General features: G+C 44.6%; 1 protein-coding gene across 1 annotated transcript in view; it reads left to right on the top strand.

Annotated features, from left to right (window-relative positions):
- The first annotated feature begins 4,300 nt into the window (after window positions 1–4,300).
- Window positions 4,301–19,328, top strand: part of LOC119861882 (exocyst complex component 1-like) — a 61,163-nt gene continuing 46,135 nt past the window's right edge. The window contains exons 1-4 of the mRNA XM_038417619.2: window positions 4,301–4,409; window positions 9,497–9,626; window positions 11,808–11,938; window positions 18,073–18,232. Coding sequence (XP_038273547.1) covers window positions 9,503–9,626; window positions 11,808–11,938; window positions 18,073–18,232 — 415 coding nt within the window. The 5' untranslated portion in view covers window positions 4,301–4,409; window positions 9,497–9,502. The remainder of the gene's footprint in view (window positions 4,410–9,496; window positions 9,627–11,807; window positions 11,939–18,072; window positions 18,233–19,328) is intronic.

Genomic DNA, 19,328 nt, shown 5'->3' with positions numbered 1-19,328 from the left:
TGATAAACAGGCTGATGGTAAAACATGCTCAACCCAAGAAGTCGTCCTGCAAAGATGGAAAGAATATTGTGAGACTGCACTTAACCATCCTGAAGTGACTCCATGCCCAAATCTGGACACGTTAGTTGTAGTAGCTGCAGTCCCTGACCCCAAAACCTATGTAGATGTACCTATGTTGGAAGAGATTCAATCTGCCATAAAGAAACTGTGAAGCAGGCATGATGCTGGACCCAACAGCATGGCACCTGAACTTCTCAGGTGCACCACAGAACCCATAAGTGCTGCAGTACAGCACTTTTTGTCAGGGCTTAGATTGTTAGGAACGTATGAATGGAGTGGAAGGAAGAGATCATCATCCTACTTTATAAGGGGAAAGACCCATGCACTGAGTGCAGCAGCTACAAGCCAATAATTCTGTTATCTGTTCCTAGAAAAGTTTTTACACTTGTCCTACTCGCCTGGCTTCAGCCTCTTCTTGTGAAACGCTGTCACCCAGAGCTATCAGTTTTCATTGCTGGGCAATCTAGAACGGTCACTCTTCTTGCCCTTCATCTTTCATCTGAGATCCATTGCAAATTCAGTTGCCCCTTGAGAGAAGCATATGTAGACCTAAAGGCAGCCTTTGATTCTGTCAATAGAGCTGCCCCGTGGAAGGCCCTACAAGGCATTGGCAGTCCCAACATTCTCCTAGGTTAATTCAAGGATCTACATAATGACTCAGGTGTACCAGTGCAGTGGGGGACCCATAAGTCTCACATGTTTTAAACTAGATACAGGGTGAAGCAGGGATGTGTCCCAGCCCCAGCCCCGTTCTCCCACTCAGTGGATTGGTTCCTTGAACGTCTCTCTGCAAATACCAGTATAACTGTTGGTTCAATCTCTTGTACCAACCTGGGTTATGTGGATGTTGTTGTCCTCATCAGTCAAAATGCAAACAACCTTAAAGATGCACTAGAGAGCTTCCAGCATGTGGCAGCTGCCCTTGGGCTAAGGATTTCTTGGGGGTATAAACAAAAATCCAGAGTTTTGCCAAAAAAGTTGTGATACGAGACCTTTGTGCTGCCAGACAAACCATGGAAGTTGTGGGTGATTTCATCTATCTAGCCAGTAAATTGTCATCACATGGACACAGCTAGCCAGACATCCTAAGGAGAATTGCTTTAGCAGCCTCAGCAATGAAGGACCTGCATAGGGTCTGGAGCCAAAACAAGGTGAAATGATATACAAAAGTATGGATTTTCTCTAACTTATGTGCTTCTGATCCTCTTATATGAATCTGAAACATGAATTTTACTCAAACAAGACATCAGGAGGCCAGAGGCATTTCATATGCATTGCCAGCGGTGATTACTAGGCATAAAATGGATTGATGTTATCAGTAATAGGGATACATTATTGAGAACTGGCCTTGAGAGGACTGAAGTCATCACCCATCACCACCAGATGGCACTTTTTGGTCCTACAATTTGCTTTAGAGATAAAGTCCCTGCACATCATGGCCTGAAGATCAGACTTGAGACCAGGAGGGGACATTGCCCAGCTATGGACTGGTGGTGCCACATGGTCATCTGCCAATAATGTGGCGGTATCAGATTAGTAATAACCCCGTGGAACTTTTAAATGCTGGAATAAAGCCATATAACATACCATGGGCATTCATTGCTACAGACCCTCACTGTCTAAGGGTGATGTTGTTGAGATAAATTGGGTTGGTTTGTAACTCTCTAACAGCTATTTCCTTCTATCAGCAGACTCAGGCGGGGAAATGTGTGTTGGTTATATTTTGTTGATTTTCTTCACAACAATAAGGGCTCAAATCTTACTCCTGTATAAAATAAAAGCTTAGATTCTACAGGGTCTACATCTGTCATGAGACCCAGATAAATAGCCGAGGGGGCCAGATTTCGCTTTGGGCTCATGTTTGACTGCTCAGCACTAAACAAAAGCTAGCTTTTAGCTCCTACAGAGAGTGCCTTAATTAACCATTGCTCTCTGTGCTGGCTGCTTGTTTCTTCAATTGCTCAGACTACATGTATTTTCCTTTTAATACCAGAGAAATTATAGGGCTTCAAAAAGCATCACCATCCCATTGAAGTTAGGGCTTGTGTTCAGAGTGAGTTATCCTACCTAACTATGTTTATACTCGGGGGGGCCTATTCTCCCCTTTATGTGACTGTATAGAACACTCATTCCTGTTAATGGAGTTGTAAGCAGGCAGGCAGGGAAAGCAGAATGCTCTCCCTGAGACAGAGGATGTTAAGAAGTCCTGATTTACAGAAAAAAATATTAAATCAGGAATGGAAGGGCCCACCTGTAGTTTCCTTGCAATCTACCAGTAAATTACAGCACGTTCATGGATTCCTGCTGTGCAGCGCTAGCATATTTTTTGCTATTATGGGTTGCCCCATCCAGTTACATCCCTCTGTGCTTGTCAAGTTCTTCGTGCTATGAACTAAACAAGTTGTTTTTCCAAAGCACCAAGCACAACGATAATGTGGATTCTGCTTTCTCCAGTCACAGGCTGTATATTACCCAACAGATACTACACCACTGGGTTAATGCCCTGAAGCCTTGCAGTCATGATCATCAGCCCACCATTCAGTTCTGATCACAGCCTAACATGGATACAGGTGGGAAGACATAGTCTCAGCTCATGTGGCTTCTCAAGGGACCTGAGGACCTGATTCTGTTAGTATTTGGGAAATGAAATGGTTAACTAAACAGTCACCTCTTTCCAATGATCATTTATATTCTTCCTGCCAGTTTAGATTTCTGTTGACTGTGAACTCTCTTGTGGGCAGGGGAAGGGTTGCCACCAATATATTTAAATGATATTCTAATGGATAGGCTTCTGCAATGTACACAGAATTAGACCTGAAAGGCTCACTCGGGCTGGAATTCAGTTTCCATCCTCAAAAGGCATCAGGGTGTTTTCCTGTGACCTCCTGTGGGTCATCCATGTTGCAACTGCAACAGCCTGTCAGTCCTTTCACAGATGAAAAAGTTACAGGCAGTAAATGTCCTGGAGCATCTGTAGGCACCCTATTGCTGCTGGGCACTAGGAGCCTGCTCCTGAAGAGATCTACTTGCACCTTTAACCGCTGTTGCAGTCAATGGGAATTGAGGGTGCTCTGCTCATCTTTAGGAGGTAGCCAACGCCAAAATTGTTCAAGGCCTTGCCATAGTCACAGCTTGAGACAGGATCTGGTGTGAAGTCTCCAGAGTCCTGTTGGACTCCTAATTAAACCCGGATGACTAGTAGCATCAGTATCTAAAAACGCTTTCTTTCATCTCCAGATCTCTTGGAAACTTCCTCTCTTCCTCATGGACAAGGACCTGGCTACAGTGATCTATGCATTTGGTCACCTCCAGGCTGGACTATTGTAATTTGCGGTCTCTGAAGCTGAATGTGCAGCTGAGGCATGGGCCCCAGCTGGTATAGAACGTGGCTGGCCGCCTTCTCCATGGCTCAGTTCACCACAAGAACATCAGGCTTAAGTCCCTCGCCTGGCTCCCAGTCAGCTTTCGATGCCAGTTTAAGGCCTTGGTCCTAATCTCCAAAGCAATTAAAGGCTCAAGCCTCAGCTACACGAAAGACCAAATTTCAATCTCGGAACCTCTATGACAGCTGCACTTCTCTGGGACAATGCAGAGCACAAAACACGTGAGAGCTGGAGCAAAGCATTCTCTGTTGAGGGGATCCGGCTATTGAACAATCTTCCAGAAGATCTCAGGCCGAACCAAACTCTGACCAACTTTAGGAAATGCTGCAAAACTTTCCTCTTTGAAAAACCTTTCTGCCATGAGAAAGGCACTCACAACACCTACAGCCCCCTTCTACTCCAAAACGTCTACCAACCCACTGACTTCAGAGGGAAAAATACATGCTTACAGATAAGCATCTGCTCATGTGCTTTGCTGAACCAGGGTCTATCACAATCCCATCATTACTGTGTCTCATTCTAAAATCTATAGTACAACAGCCCTGAAATCACCCTTTTATAGGAGAAGAAATTGATGGCCATCTTTAAGTGGTGAGGAGAAAAGCAATGTCCTGTTGGGAGCTGTTCACACCATACGTCTCTTCCATTCAGAACTTCAAACCTTTTCAAACAAAGACAAGCCAATTTCACACATTTTGCCTCCTGCCAACAACTGATTTTATCTATGGCTGCTTTGACGCTTTGCTTATTCTAAGCCACACCTGTCTTGTGCCGCTCTCTGCTCTGGATGTTCACATGAGCTATTTCCTGCCCCAACCTCAAGTCTGCTGCTTTCAGCACCATCACTCAGGTTCTTCAGACTTCCTGTTTTGTTCTTAAAGCTTTCATTTTGCCATCGTACCGTTTCCTGTTCTAAAGCTTCCTGCAACTGAAATCCCACAATTTGTCCTCAACAAGATACGGCTGGTAAAGTCTCAGTGATCTTCTTCTTGCTAATGTTTATCTTGCTGTTTGTACCCTTTCTGGATTGGTGATCTGGATTTTTGTGCAAATCCCTGGGGGGTTTCAATGAGATCCTTAAATATTACGGATTCTTTCTAGAACACAAGGGGTTAAAATAGCTAGGTTACAGATTGCTCTTTGGTTACATTCAGAGAAGATATTGTGCTTTCTGTATTAAGTTAGAAAGGAGATGATGGTCCCTTTATTAGCTTGACTTTCAATCATTTCCCTTAAGGGGTTGATTAGGTCGTATTATAGAGGGGGGAGGGATAGCTCAGTGGTTTGAGCATTGGCCTGCTAAAAACACGATTGTGAACTCAATCCTTGAGGGGCCCATTTAGGGATCTGGGGCAAAAATTGGAGATTGGTCCTGCTTTGAGCAGGGGGTTGGACTAGATGACCTCCTAAGGTCCCTTCCAACCCTGATATTCTATGTATTAACAAGTTCAAAATAGCAGGTGTATATGGTCTGGTCTCAAGGCTGTCTCTTTGTAGGTGAATATCATTAGCAAGGCCTGAAATGGAGAGGATTGAAAAGCCGTCAGGAACGGGGAGGCAAAGAAAACCTAGCTAGAGGATTTGCATTCAAAGAGATGGCACAGCAGTAGAATGATTGTAAAGATAAATTTCTTTCTTGCTCCAGCTCCAGAAAAAAAGTTTAAATAATCATGGGAGTGATTGCAGTCTGTGTAAATAAACAGTTGAGCTGAAAGGTTAATCACTGTCTAAGTAAGATGTACATGAAGGGTTTAATTTATTTGATTTAGCTGCACAATCCCTATTTATATTAAGAAATTGCTGATGTCTCACAGGAAACTTTCAAAATCATTATTTTAAAATCAATGCTGTGCCTTCAAAATAGTTTTGTTTTTACACGGTTTCTTTTCTGGTTCTTAAGTACTAACACATTTGCATCAAACACAATCTTTGCTTCCTGGGTTCCTTACCGCTTATACCCCACTTGAAATTGATAGACTCTGTTTACAAAGTCACAATCGGCTGTTGCCGAAATGATGATAAAGTCACTAACTGGCATCCCCTCCCTTTTATTGTCAAACAGTATTTATATTAGAAATACAGAACCAGGAACCTGCAGTTAGAGAGTACAGCTGCTTGGGAATTTTCCAACAAAATATATTTTCGATAGAAAATGCTGTTTACCCATAAGTGCAATTTTCCATGAGAAAATTTCAATTTTTTTTTCTGAAATTTTTCGATGTTCCATCAGGGAAATCTAAACAAAATATTTCCTTTCAAGTTGGGGCAACCCACATTGAAACATTTCAGTTTGTCAACCTGAATCAAAATGTTTGTTTCTGGATCAGTTTGATGTTAATCGATGTCTGCCTGTGCTGTTGCCACGCCTCTGTAGCCATGCACCCATCGTCGTCTGTGGGCTGGGCTAGGAATCAGTGGTAAAAATCAGGACAGGGCTGGGGGGTAATAGAAAAAGCCCCGAATATCGGGACTGTCCCTACTCCCTATAAAATCGGGACATCTAGTCACCCTAGGCTGGGCTAGCTGTCTGGACTACATCTGCCAGGACAAACCACCTCCCACGTGATAGGAATTGTGATTTTCAACCAGCTCAATATCCTCAGTTAATACCAGGCATTCAAGTTCAAGGGATAATGATCCTGACATCCTTTGTAAAATACTTTGAGATCTACTGATGAAAACAGCTGTATAAGAGCTATGTATTTTTATTTTGAGACTTGATAACACATCATGTTTCACATTTAGACCTTTGTGTGCTGAGAAGTATGTTCAGGTGCATAATCAACAGTAGCAGATGAAAAATTAAAATTTCTCTCTTTCAGCTAGACTGGTACAACTGAGGATGTCAACGGGGCATATAGCAATGTAATTGGGAGGAGAATTTAAACACCCCCCCCCACCATTTTCCTAATAACAAAGATCAAAGGAAGAGAAATACAGAAACAGGGAGGAATACCCATGATTCCATAGTTAAAGCTTCTACTTTTACTTGATTTTCTACTCCCTTGTTTTTACCCTTTCTAATTTCTGACTGGAGCAGCTGATTTGTTACACTGGGATACTTAAAATGGTGTCAGAGAAGATATTTCTCAGCAAGTTTGGAAAGTGCCCAGTTACAAGTGTTGCTAATCAATCAAAAATTGCATGCATGTTAAAATCCCCTACCCGTGTCTCATGATTTTCAGCCCACCCATACTCAGTGGCAGCCATTTTTCAGAGTCCCAGTGTCTTACACAGGCTGGGGGCCTCTCAGTCTCTGCACAGGGCATTTACTGTGTAAGATTCCCCCCAGGGGAGAGGGTCCTTCTGAACCCTTCCTCTAGTGGATTGGAGCCATATAGTGCTGGGAGGGAGACTAGAGAAGCCCATTTCACTCTCTTGGCAAGTGCCCTGCCTGTTCTCTATGATCCTGGAAGACCTGAGATAGCCCCCAGGCTTGAGGGAGAGGAACCCACTAATCCAGGGGTGGTGGTGGGAACTGGAGGAGAGGAGTTGTGGTGGTGGCTGAGACTCTGTCCCCTCCTGATCCTGCCAGCCAATCCCCTTCACCGAAACACTGACCCAGTGGGGCCTGTGGAGGGTGCCGAGGGGGAGAGCAGCCAGCAGGGGAGGGAAGGAGAAGCAGCCACCGGCCCAGCAGCAGCAGGGAACTGCTGAGCAAGGAGCACTGCCCAGCTTGTGTGCAAGGGGCCTGGAGGGGTTATGGGTGGGGGGCGCAAACTGAGGGGTTGAGGGGAGGAGGGTTGGGAGGGCATTGGGGAGTGCTAGACTGCAGGGAGGGATAGCATTAATGGGGCAGAACATTAGCAGAGGGGAGAATATGGCCTGTGGGGGAGACTGCTGCATCTGGGGGAATGGAGGAGTATTTAACCATGGGCACCTGATCTGGGACTTCAAAATTGCCACATAATGCCAACTGGATGCAGCTCTTTCAGAGGTGTTTTGCTAAGCCACGTAGGGTAGCTCTGGACAGATCCAGTGTAGATAGGCCTAGGTGGGAGTGTTGGCTTCATTCCCCCACCCCTAAGGGCCTTGGAGGCCCAGTCAGTCCCCAGGAGCCTAGTTAGGCTCACTGAGGTAAAACAGTCAGGTGGACAGCATGGGGGGGACCCCCAGAAGCCTGTAAAGGCTGGAGTAAGTAGGAAAGCAGGGCCCTTCAGCTGTCCAAGTAGCCCCCACTGCTCAGTATGTGTACCCTGCGCCCCTCTGTGCCTTATCAATGCCCAGCCTGGATACTCACTTTTTAGCTCAAACTGTAGAATATCATGGTCTTAGCTCTGGTAGTCCCAGGGTCACTTCCTGGTAATGACCAAAATGACCAAGTCCTCACATTGCCCCATTGCTCCCAAGGCCCCCCAATATCTAGGACAACCCAGAGGCATGCTACCAGTCTACATCTCCTCCTGTACTCCACTTCTGCTCACCCTCCGTACTCTTCTTCTTTCATTATGCTGCCAAACGCCTTTCTTAAGCATTTATTTACTGCTGAAAAACATGTCCAGAGTCTGCATGTGTGCAGATTCACAGTGCGTTTTTTAAGGTTGTGTTTGGGAATTCTACAGTTAACCTTAGCTGGTGATGTCCACAGTTGTTAATGTTTAAATGATGTGTGTAATGGTAAATGTTCTTTATTACACCATTCATAAAAACTAATATTTTGTATCAAGATCGCATCTAAGAGTCCCAATCATGAACCAGGCTCTCTACAAAACAGACCAAATATTCATGACTAAATTTTTTTTTAAAAAAATCAACATTTGGGCTTTTATTAAAGTTTGGAAAATAATTTTTTACCAAGTCACTTTAATTTAAAAAACAAACAAAACAAATAAACAACCTTATCTTTTGGAAGGAAACTTTACATGGGAAAAAAAAGTAGCCTGTTGGTCATTCTGGGTCTTTGCATTTTGATATTCCAGGGTTCCCTCCCCCAATACTGCTAGTTTTGATTGGTGAGCTTCGTCACATGGTGGGAATTTTCAAAATCAAAAAGTTTGTATCCCTGAGTCTCTTGGAACTATGCCTGGGTTGATGCAATTTATGCATCATCCCTTGCTTAGGGCTGTATTTAAGGACACTTTCTAGTCCTATATGACTATATGCACAGTGGGGCTTGATTGTCATCACTGTTATGCAAGTTTTAAACTGGAGTAACTTCATTGACTTTGATGGATTTAATCCTGATTTATACCAGAATGAGGGGAGACATGCTCACAGTTGAAACAGTTTGATATTCCTGGAAATTGAAATTCCTATATTCATGTGAGATAGTCATTACAATGTTGTGTTAGTGAATCTTTTACTCCTTGCTCTGTATTTGAAATATATTGAGAACTGGGAAATATTTAAGATTCTTCTCAAATAACAGGCCTGACTCTCCAGTGCTTTGAATTTTTGGGAGTTATTTACACCAGGTCACAGTGAGTATGAAATACTAAGGGTTGCACTACACTGAAAACGTACATCAGCCTCGCTACATCTCTCAGGCGTGTGATAAACTGAGACTTGTAGCTATACCAACCTAACCCCTGCTGTAGACAGTGCTAGATAGGGAAGGTGGATTAACTACAATGATGGGAGAACCCCTCCCCTCGCCGGAGTGCATGTCTACACTGAACTGCTACATCGCTGCAGCTGTATCATTTAAGTGTAGCCATAGCCTAACACTCTGATCTGGATGTCTCTCGAAAAGACAATCAGGAGTTATGGACTTGAAGCAGGAATCACTGTTGAAGCTATTTTGGTCTGTGTTGTGCAGGAGGTCTGACTACATGATCATAATTGTCCCTGTTGGCTCTAAAAAAATCTATGACAACTTACTTTGCACTCACTTTGAACACAAGGTGCAAGGCACTGAAGACTCAGAGCCATAGAATCACAGTGTCTGTGTAATAATGCATATTTATCAAAGTGCATCAAACAGACAGGGCACTTCTCTATTTATTTGCATACCCTGGGAGTGGAGGGCCAAGGGGACCGTCACCCAGGTTCTGATGACAGACAAATGTAAGGGGAAAGAGCACAATTATTGTTCCTTGATGTCTCGTGCACAGCTCACCATGGCCTCTCCTTGGATCTTACTGGAGAAGGATGTGTTTAATCCCCAGAATGAGAGACTGCTGGAAATCGTCCATGTCTGGAAAACAGGAAAGAAGAGGAAGAACTCCATCCTTTGTGTAGTTGGTGAGTGCCTTGGTAGCACAGAGAAAATGGCACACAAAAGGCTGTTGTGATGTGGTAAGGTATTTTGGAGTAACTGTTGATTTCATCTCTGGTGGGTAATTTCCTGGCTTTGGAGAAGGTACTTGTCTTTTTTTATATATGAAACTTTTAATATTAAAATCAAAAGGTACCTGGACCTTAGGGTCGGAACTTGTGTTTTTCACAAGATTTCACATCATAGCATGTTAAGAGCTGGAGATGAAGGAGGCAGGGGTTCGCTTTGGCTGCATAAAGATCTCCCAACAGCCTATAGAAAGGCTAACAATTTACAGGCTACTCCCTACATTAGTAATTATTATTCCCATTAATGTCTCATTGTGACACTTTGGGGTTCAACCCAGACCAGTCAGGGGTTGTGTCATCACCTGCCTTGCAACCCTGGAAGCCTTAAATGCTGGGCTACTGTGGCACACAGCCCTGACTATGCCTGCCAACATACAAGCATGCAGGCCACACCGTGGCTTCCACTGCCCAGTTACTCTTTGCAGGGTGACCCCAACACCCTCCCAGTCCCAAATTTCCCCCAAACCATCTGTCAATATGATAATCCGCTGAGGTTCCCAGAATTGTGAGTTACTGAGTTACCCCTCTCAACCTCAGCAAATGAGAATTTTGCTACTGCTAAACTGTGTGACAACTCCCTGACACACCAGCTTGTCTGCCATGCCAGCCAACTTTTCAGGATTCTGCCTGACCAAATCTTGCCTAGCAGGTAACAAACAGTGAATCCCAACTCCTGAGTTCGCCAGAGACATCTCCTTGCAGAGGCCAAGTCCTCTCCTGGAATACTCTCAAAAGTTAAGTTCATTGCTCCTTTAAAGAGACAACAGCAGCTTATTAATTTAACTGGGGTTTGACAAACTCTTACTTGAATCACTGCACTGAACTGGTTTATAGTAAAGGACAAACAAGTTTATTAAACAACATCACAGGTTTAAGTGATACCAAGTATAAGGAGTAAAGACAGAAACGGTGACAAACAAAAGTAAGAATACTCTAATACTTAATTTCAACAAGTTACAATCTTTGCCTAAGCACATTCTCAACTATATTCAGTTCCCAGAGACTTCAACCCTCTTGGCTGATGGACCCAACATTCTGAGATTTCAAGAGCACTGGCCCCTTGAGTGCCCCAGTGATGGATACCAAAATGGCTTTCTGTTTTGGCTTCCATTGTTTGGATTCCATAATGCTTAATTTACATTTGAGATGGGTAGATCGTGGCCTTCCTGTAAGGGAAAAAACCTGTTTCTGCCCATGCTTGGTCAGACTTTAAAGTATAATATCAGGGAGTATCCATAATTCCTCATGTAGTGTTAATACAGATATTTCACAGTGATATTGATCACCAGTGTGCCACAGGCTTACATAAAAGACCTTACCCAATACCCATTTATAATACAGTAACATTGTAAACATTTGGCTGCTTATCATTTGAGGTTCAGACCCTCTCTCCTCCCCACTCATCAGGTTGCTGGCTTTATTTACCTTTTATGTAAATATACCTTCATTGTCTCTGCCAGCTGACCAGGAGGATCAGACAAGCAAATACACATTCCTATATCTAGGGCAGACTGGGCTTATGCATTCCTTGCCAAACATACATAATTCTTGCACATATTTAACTCTTTGTACACATGCTGTACATACATTACTCAATATTAATGATCAGTGAGTTATTAGTTTTCCAATGGTATACTACATGCCACCTTTTTGGTAAAGATCATGACAAAATGTAACCTGATTTAAAGATCACTCTGGAGCAAAGAACTTATAACAGGTGCAGTATTGAAGAACAACATAATTCTGTCTCTCTATTACTCTACAGAGAGTTTCAGTAGCATCTAGTTGATTTAGGAGTTTAAGTCAGATTGAGTTTCCATAAAATTTGGTCTCCTGGGTGACTCAATCCCATTTTAGGCTGGTCAGAAAACAAGAATTCCATTTTGTGAAAAACAGGCATAGAACACCATACCTTTTGAAAACTAGGTGTGAAAAAACATAAGAGAGAGACCCCACTCTCACGTGTCAATACAGTGTTTGTAACCCTACATATCAGCCAGTCAAATACATATTTGTGCACTTTGAACATGTGTCTCAGGCCAGCAGTAACATCAGTTTTTTCTGCCTTCTCCCATCCAGTGGCTGCTTGTAGGCCAATGCAGTTGTTTCTAGAGAAGGTAAAGAAGGCAGATCGAGGTGATCAGTACAAGATGACTGACAGATGGCCCTTAAAGGATCTGAAGCTAGTAGATGGGAAGAATGTCAAACAGGTACTGTTAACTTCGGCTTCCTATCAGGGTAAAGGGCATGAGAGAATACATGATGGTGAACAGAGAGAGGAATGGATGGGCCGAGGATGTGAAGGCAGAGGTACTTAGCCCTGGTCTTAGTTTTCAGTAAGAAGAATGCATGTGTGTGTAGGCAGGGGATGGGGATGAGAGAATGGACCCAAATTGCTTTTAATCTACAACGAAACAAGGTGGAATAAACTTTGAGCTCAATAACATCTTGTGAGAAGAAAATCACTGCAGGAAACATGCCAGCCTTTTCCTTTCCTTGGGCAGGTTTTGCTCTGGGTCTGCCCATTCCCGGGCAATGTACCAACCCTACCAGAGTGCTTTGGACTTTTCTCATGTCTCTTTTGGGATGGGGTAGGGCTGTTTAGGAGGTGGGGGAGGGGGATAGCAAGCGGGGAAATGCTCCTCCTTCCTTGACACAAAGAAGTAGAGGGACGAGAGTAGCAGTAGCAGGTTGAATGGAACTCAGAGCGGGTTGAGCAATGAGTGACTGTTGCATTGGCAGAGCCTGATCCAGCTCTCACCAGAGCCAACAGGAGCATCCATTGATTTAAATGGGAGTTGAATCAGGTTCTGTCAGTGCAACAGTCACTCATCATAGTCATGGTAAATGAGAGCTTTCAAGCGCTTTTTCTAGCGGTCTTCATACAGACTTTGGAGATGGACTTTGTCCTCAACTCTGCAAAGCGCTCCACTTGAGAGATCACCCACTGTTTGCAGAACCCATTGCAAGACCCATCTGTTTGCCCACATTGATACAGGTTATTTACAGGCATCTGTCTAAGTTATTTAATACTTAACCAAAAGGTATTTATTGAAAGGATGTTTCTTGGAGAGTGTGGGTGTTGGGTTGCTGTCAGTTTGTGCTTCAATGGTGACATTATGGCAGTTGGCAGAGAGCTCTTGGAAAGAGGTATTTCATTTCTGCCGCCTGTTGTTGGCAGCATGTTAAATTTGTTATAATTAGTATTTTATTAATGGGACTGTGCCAGGGGCCTTGGCAATGAGCCCATGTTTGTACAAACATAGAAGTAAATGAAAGGAAGTTATCTAAATAGTTTTCCATTCTGTCTCAAAGACATGCCTATAGGCACCAAAAAGAGTGAGAAACATAGCCTGCCCACTAGGACTTGCTTAGAAAACAATACTTCCAACTTTGCAGGGAGGTTTTGATCAAAGGTTGCAAGCTGAACTGACATTTCATTTTGTTACGTTTCTCCATGCATAGACAGCACACAGATACTTTCCACCAGCCTGATCTTTAATTTAGATGACAGCCCGGATTCTACTCTCCATTAAATCAGTGGGAGTCTTTTCAGGCCCAATCAGGGCTTAGGAAAACAACAAAACAAGAATGAACAAAAGTAGAGGCTCCACAAGGGAACACATAGTGTCTCCTTTGTAACAGTCTGCGCTGACCTGGTAAAAAATAGCTGCCTATCTTGGCAGACAGCCCAGTGTTTGGAGATTTAAGAGGGACCGTACACAGAAAATAAAGGCATAGCAGTTACATGCCAGTAGCAAAATAGACCACGATTTTCTGTGATGACAATCTTGAAGAAAGGATCAAAATAGAAATTTAAAACATTTTGCTCCAATAGCAGCAGGTATTGGGTCAAATGGGCAACAAACTGAGCACCATATGTTGCATTCCAGAAATGTAGACATTGCTTATCATTTGAATTTATTATACAGGGTGTAATAATCTCATGAGAAGGCTGCACTGGTATGCTGGGATATGTCTGCACCATGATGTCACCTTGGCTAGAGACAAACTTTCATCCTTACAAATGCAACACCACCACGCTGACATACTGACAGGGCATCACTGTACAAAGTCACACCACCGCCAGGCTGCAATTCCCATAGGTGTGCCCCCTCTTGGCTGGGTGATGTAGCAGGCTCTCCTCACCTCACACCCTATACCAACAGCGGCTTCAGCCCTGCTGATCTGCCTCTTCTCATTATTCAGCCCTCCAGCCAGGTCACTTGAAAGTCTCTCCCCTTCAGAGGTACTAAAGGCCAACAAATGGGAGTATGTATCCATCCATCTGGACTTCAGCCCTCAACTCGAGGCCCACGGTCCCTAGTCCCCTTTGTTCAGGGTTCTCAGTTGTCCTCTCCTTCTCAGGGGATGGCCATCACCTTCCCCGGGACACCCATCACCTTCCCCAGGCCCTTGTACTACACTGAGTTCCAGTCCAGGGACCCCATAAGCAGAAACCAAGGTCAACTCTATCAGACTCCTCACTGCTGCCTTCTGGACTTCTTCCTACCAAAGACTTTTTGCAGGCCTTCTCCTCACAGCCTCGCTAGGTTCACCCTTATCCCAGGGCCAGAACTCACAGGGCTCTCGCCTGAAATCCCCCCCCTTAAAATTCCAAATCAACAGTACAAACTTAACCCAACTTCTGCCCTCCTGGAGCTTGTTCTTTCATGTCTCTCACATTTCCCCTGCTCAGCTGAACACCTCCCAGAGCTCTCTCCCTGGAAGTCCAGATCCTGCCCTACTGTCCAAGCCCATCACCAAAGCCTGCTCCATATCTCTCCCAGCCTCTCACCAGACCTCACTGCTCAGGAGAAATTCCCAGGACCAGCTTTCCCCCAGAGCACCTTCCCTGACCATGCCAGTCTCTCCACCCTTCAGTACCCACAGACAAACTGCAGAGTTCCTTCCCTTTCTCCCTGCAGCCTTCTTGTGTACCACACTTCCTCTCTTCATAGCACCAACCAGCTCCTCCCCTGCTGGGTTTCATTTATAACTAGGCTTGACCCACCCTCCAGATGCAACCAGGTAGGTTAATTGGCCTCTCACACCTACATTAACCCTTTCACCACCTGTGCAGGGTAGAGACCCCACCATAAGTCCATTCAGGACTCTTGAATTGTCCTGTTAGGACAGCTTGTGGGATGCAGAGACAAACTTGTGAGAATCAGCATGGGTAGCCTCCCTGCTTATATGGGCTGGGTACTGCGCCTTCAGCTATACCAGTCAAAGTTTTGTTATTGGGTCTGCTGATGGGCCAACCTTACCAAAAAAGAAATACAGCGAGTCCACCCACTCATGCCCTTAGGAAGGACACTGTACTTCCCAGGAGGCTGCAATTCCACGCTTCCCTGGAGAAAAGCCCAAGTCCCCAGAAGTAATCCCTCCATCACCTGTTGTGAATCAACCACTAGAAACACACAGAAACCTCCCTCTTCTACAAAATGAAAGTGAATGGTCAAACACCAGGCAGGGTGCAAGGATTGTTCACAACTTATGCTTCATCCATTGAGCCCCTGCACCTCACAGCCTGCTCCTGTACTCTGAACTTGTGTTTCATGAGGAACCTGCCCTCCCCTGGTGTTGTCAGAGCCCTGACATTGCAGATTCGGCTGCACTTTAAGTTACAGCTCCCTTGACAAAAACTGTATTAATATTTATGAAATGATTCCTGGATAGCCCCCTGCTTTAATAATGCCTTATAAGGCATGCTATAAACCAGGCCAGTCATAAATTCCCCACAGATGGCACTGCTACAAGCTGTTCCAGAGACTGCTAGTGAGCCTATAAAGCAGTATGGGTGCGTGATGTATCACTTTCAGGTGTTTAGAAAGCACCCTGTAAAGTGTCATAAGACTGAATAAATCATCATAAAGTCTAAGCCTATTATTATTATTATTAGGATCAATAATAATAAACGCTGCCTCCAAAATTTCCAGAAGCAGCGCAGTGCTAATGAGCTGACTGAGGAAGACGCCGGGCTGAGTGGAATATTCCAAGCTGATCACTCTGTATTCCCTTACTCCGTTATGCCCCAGAAGCAGTCAGCCTTGGGCCCTATAATGGAGCTAGCAAAGTCCAGGCCTGGACTTCAGGAGACCCCTGATGGTGACAGTAGGCAGAACAGGCTGTGTTAGCCTGGGAGCTAGAAATAATCATAGGGCTTGTCAGTGTGCCACAGCCTCAATGAAGCATTCCCTTTATGTTGATTACAGAGCAGTTCTGTTGCATCTATACCACAAGGAGGGCTTCAGTCACAGTCAGGGAGCCAGAGGCAGCCCTGGTCTGTGATGGATTGGCAGTTCCTCTGTTCTTCTTTCTAATTGTCATTGAAGGGCTAAAAAGGGGTGTAACAGGGCTGGGCACCACCCAAGCACCCTCTTGTGGCCTCTGCTTTCCCCTTCTTCAGGGCTCCTCAAACACATTCAACAGGAAATTAAAACATTTCCCTACCTGGGGTCCACTTTAATGTCCTCAGATATATACTGGGCTTCCAGGCTTCAACCTCAGTTCAGTGTCTCTCTTCCATTAGTTTGGGGGTCCCTAGCCTTCCTTCAGTAATCAGGCTTGGCTAGCCCTAGGCCCTCCAGCCATTAAGAGGCAAGCCACCCCATTACAAGGGGGAACTGACATTTTTTTCTCTGGTACCCAGGGCTTCCCTTTTTCAACTTGCTAACCAGCAAAGCTGGGATAAACCGCAGGGTTTGTTTTTTAAAAACTGCCTTTAGAGCTTTCCCCTGCTTTGGACTAGAGGAGGGGGACAGTATATACAAGAACCGGAGCAAATAAAGATCATATTGCACTATTTGCTTCTCTTTCAGTACCACGGAAGAAGTTCAAGCCAAATTAAGTGTCCATAAAGGAGATGTTGGCTTGCTCCTCACCCTTTCATTGTTGCTGGAGTGTGCTTGCATATTTCCACAGAGTGTCCTTTCCTTAGCATGAAGCAGAGAATGTCAGGAATGTTTCAGGATGCTCCACAGAATTGTACATGCTGCAGCATCATGGCAGAGAGAGTTAAGCACAGGGATGGGGCAAACCATTTTTGGAACTTCTCTCCAATGATCTGAACTGCTGGGGAAATAGAGGGTTCAGATTTCAGACCTGGGTTAGGACCAATAAGGGTATTTCCTCAGTGGACAGATACATTCTGTGTTTACTCTGTGGGCTTTGCCCCAAGAGTAGTTTTAAAATCACAACTCTCCAAAAATATCCCTGTATCTGCCACACTCTCACCGTCTGCACGTTGCTTATAATTATTCACAAAGTCATGTGGCTATGCCTGTTGGATCCCATCTGGTGCCCTCTGATGGGAAATTAGGTACTATAAAACGGGAAACTCTCCCAACAAAAGGGTACCTCAAGGAAAAATTGCATCTGACTACCAGCCAGAAACTGTATGAACACATGCCAAGAGCTGGCCTGAGTCTCTAAAGGAGTATGAAATATACCAGAGGACTGATTCTGCCAGGAAGGTAATAAGACTTCTAGTTAACTTCGTCCCACAGATATGCCTCTGCAGCTCCATCAATGCTCACAGAATATTTGACATGACACAGCTAGTAGTGGGTAACAAAGTAGGGGAGGTAGCAAGAGGAGGATGAAAATCTGGTTCATAATAATGCCTAGCTCTTCTCAGCTGTAGATCTTAAAGCACTTTATGTTATCCCCATTTTACAGATGGGAAAAATGAGACACAAAGAGCTGAACTGACTTGCCCAGAATCACTCAATACCCAAGCAGGGAACAGAACACAGCTTCTTTAAGTCCTAGGCTACAGAACTATCCATTAGGCTACACTACTACTCCACAAGATATCAGGACCTTAGCTTCAATGGGCAGTACCTCCACTGGCACAACATCCCCTACCTGCAAGCTGAATCACCAAGACCTACAGCAGCATCTGAATTTTCCTTAGCAAGCACCCCTCTATTTGAAAGCCACGCCCAACACAGCTTGGATTATGAGAGCAGACACAATCAGCACCCAAGGTGGCATGGATGCAGACACGATTCATCGCTATTGAACTGTTAAAATCAAGTTACTCTCTGTATCAGTGAACTCAGTTCAGATTAACTCTATGTCAGACTCTTCATTTGCAAGGTGACCTTGTGGTCGCATTAAAAATCCTAATCTCAGAGCTACAGCCCTCCAAAATTGCTCATCCCATGCTCCGTTAGCTAAGCAATCAGTTTGACACTGGAGCCTGCTGCATTAGCTACATGGGATGTCTTCTCTTTTACAGTATTCAGCACATTTGTTAAATTGTATCACATAGCGTAGAGTAAATGCCTTATAGCCAGCAATGTAATTAATTGCAGCTCTTATAATTGGTGTCTAGGAATGTCTGGAGTTTGAGTTGCAGTTTGATAAGGTTTACAAGTGGACAGCTGTCAGCATTGATGAGAAGAATGCCTTTATCAGATGCTTGTGGAAGCTGAACCGCCGATACCTCTCCAGCAGCATTGCATTTGTTAGCATCCCCTCCTGCATACTGGAAGGTAATTATGGCTTCTTGTCACACTTGTGCGGAGTGGCTTTCTCTGCCTTGATCCCTGTAAGCTTCAGTCCCTTATTCCTGTCACGCTTTGTGGGACCTTGGCATTTTTTGTGACCCTCCTGACCCCATTTATTGGGGGCTGGGGGAAGGGATTTTTTAATGGATTGCCTCAACTGTGCTCCAGAACAGGCACCATTTTCTCCCTGATTGTCAAAAGGCTGCCTTTCCTTGAAGGGCATACCCAATGACTTCACCTCAAAGCAATCTAAGGCATGCATGGTGCAACGAAAAGAACAGAGGGAGTATCAGGATCCTGAAAAGGGCAGTCACAAGCAGCATCAGACTGAGGCTTAGAGAAGCCAAGGAGTTTGTAGTCAAGTTCTAGGCCGGGGTTGATGCCAAGGATCCGGATCAGCCTCCGAGTCACATTTCAGGCAAGGTCTGAATCAAGCCAAGGTCAAAGACAAGAGTTCAAGGGCAGGAATAAGAATGGTAGCTACAGGAGAGTTACACTGCTGCTGGATACTTCCTGGAATGCCCCGTGGGTTTATACAGGGTGGGAAGCCAATCAGAAGCTATCAGCTATCTGCTGCCTGTCAGACCCCTTCAGTTGGGACTTCCTGAGGTCTGTGCTGGCAGCAGATTCTGGATAGTGGAGTGCAAGTTGGTTTCAGATGCTATTGGACAGTGTTTGCTATCTGCCAGCTCTGCAGTCCTGAGTTCACAAGCTGACAGGCCTTACCCAGAGAAATCAGATTCAGACCACAGAAACAGTCCGTGTAACAGAGCTAGTCTTGGCCAGCAAGAGTGAAGCTAAGCAGGACCATTAGTTACAATTACAGCAATATGAGCATGTGCTTTCTCCTTTCCTCCCCTCTGATCCTTGCACAGTAGCCCTGGCTGCCAGAGACACACATGTCCTTTATGGCTGTCTTTTAGTTAATGAGGGTTGTTGGTTGGTCAGAGGTCAGATAAATGTGCCTTTACTAGATATACTTTGACTGCTAAGCCACTGCAATTGTATAGGTGTGGATAGTTAGCGGGATCTCCTTTTTCCCCTTGGTGTCACCTTGTTAGTTTGGTGGAAAGGTCAGATT

The sequence above is a fragment of the Dermochelys coriacea genome, chromosome 9 (assembly GCF_009764565.3).
Source record: "Dermochelys coriacea isolate rDerCor1 chromosome 9, rDerCor1.pri.v4, whole genome shotgun sequence".
In the NCBI taxonomy this organism is placed as follows: Eukaryota; Metazoa; Chordata; order Testudines; family Dermochelyidae; genus Dermochelys; species Dermochelys coriacea.
Note: the sequence above shows the minus strand (reverse complement) of the source record. Positions and strands in the feature narration are given on the sequence as shown.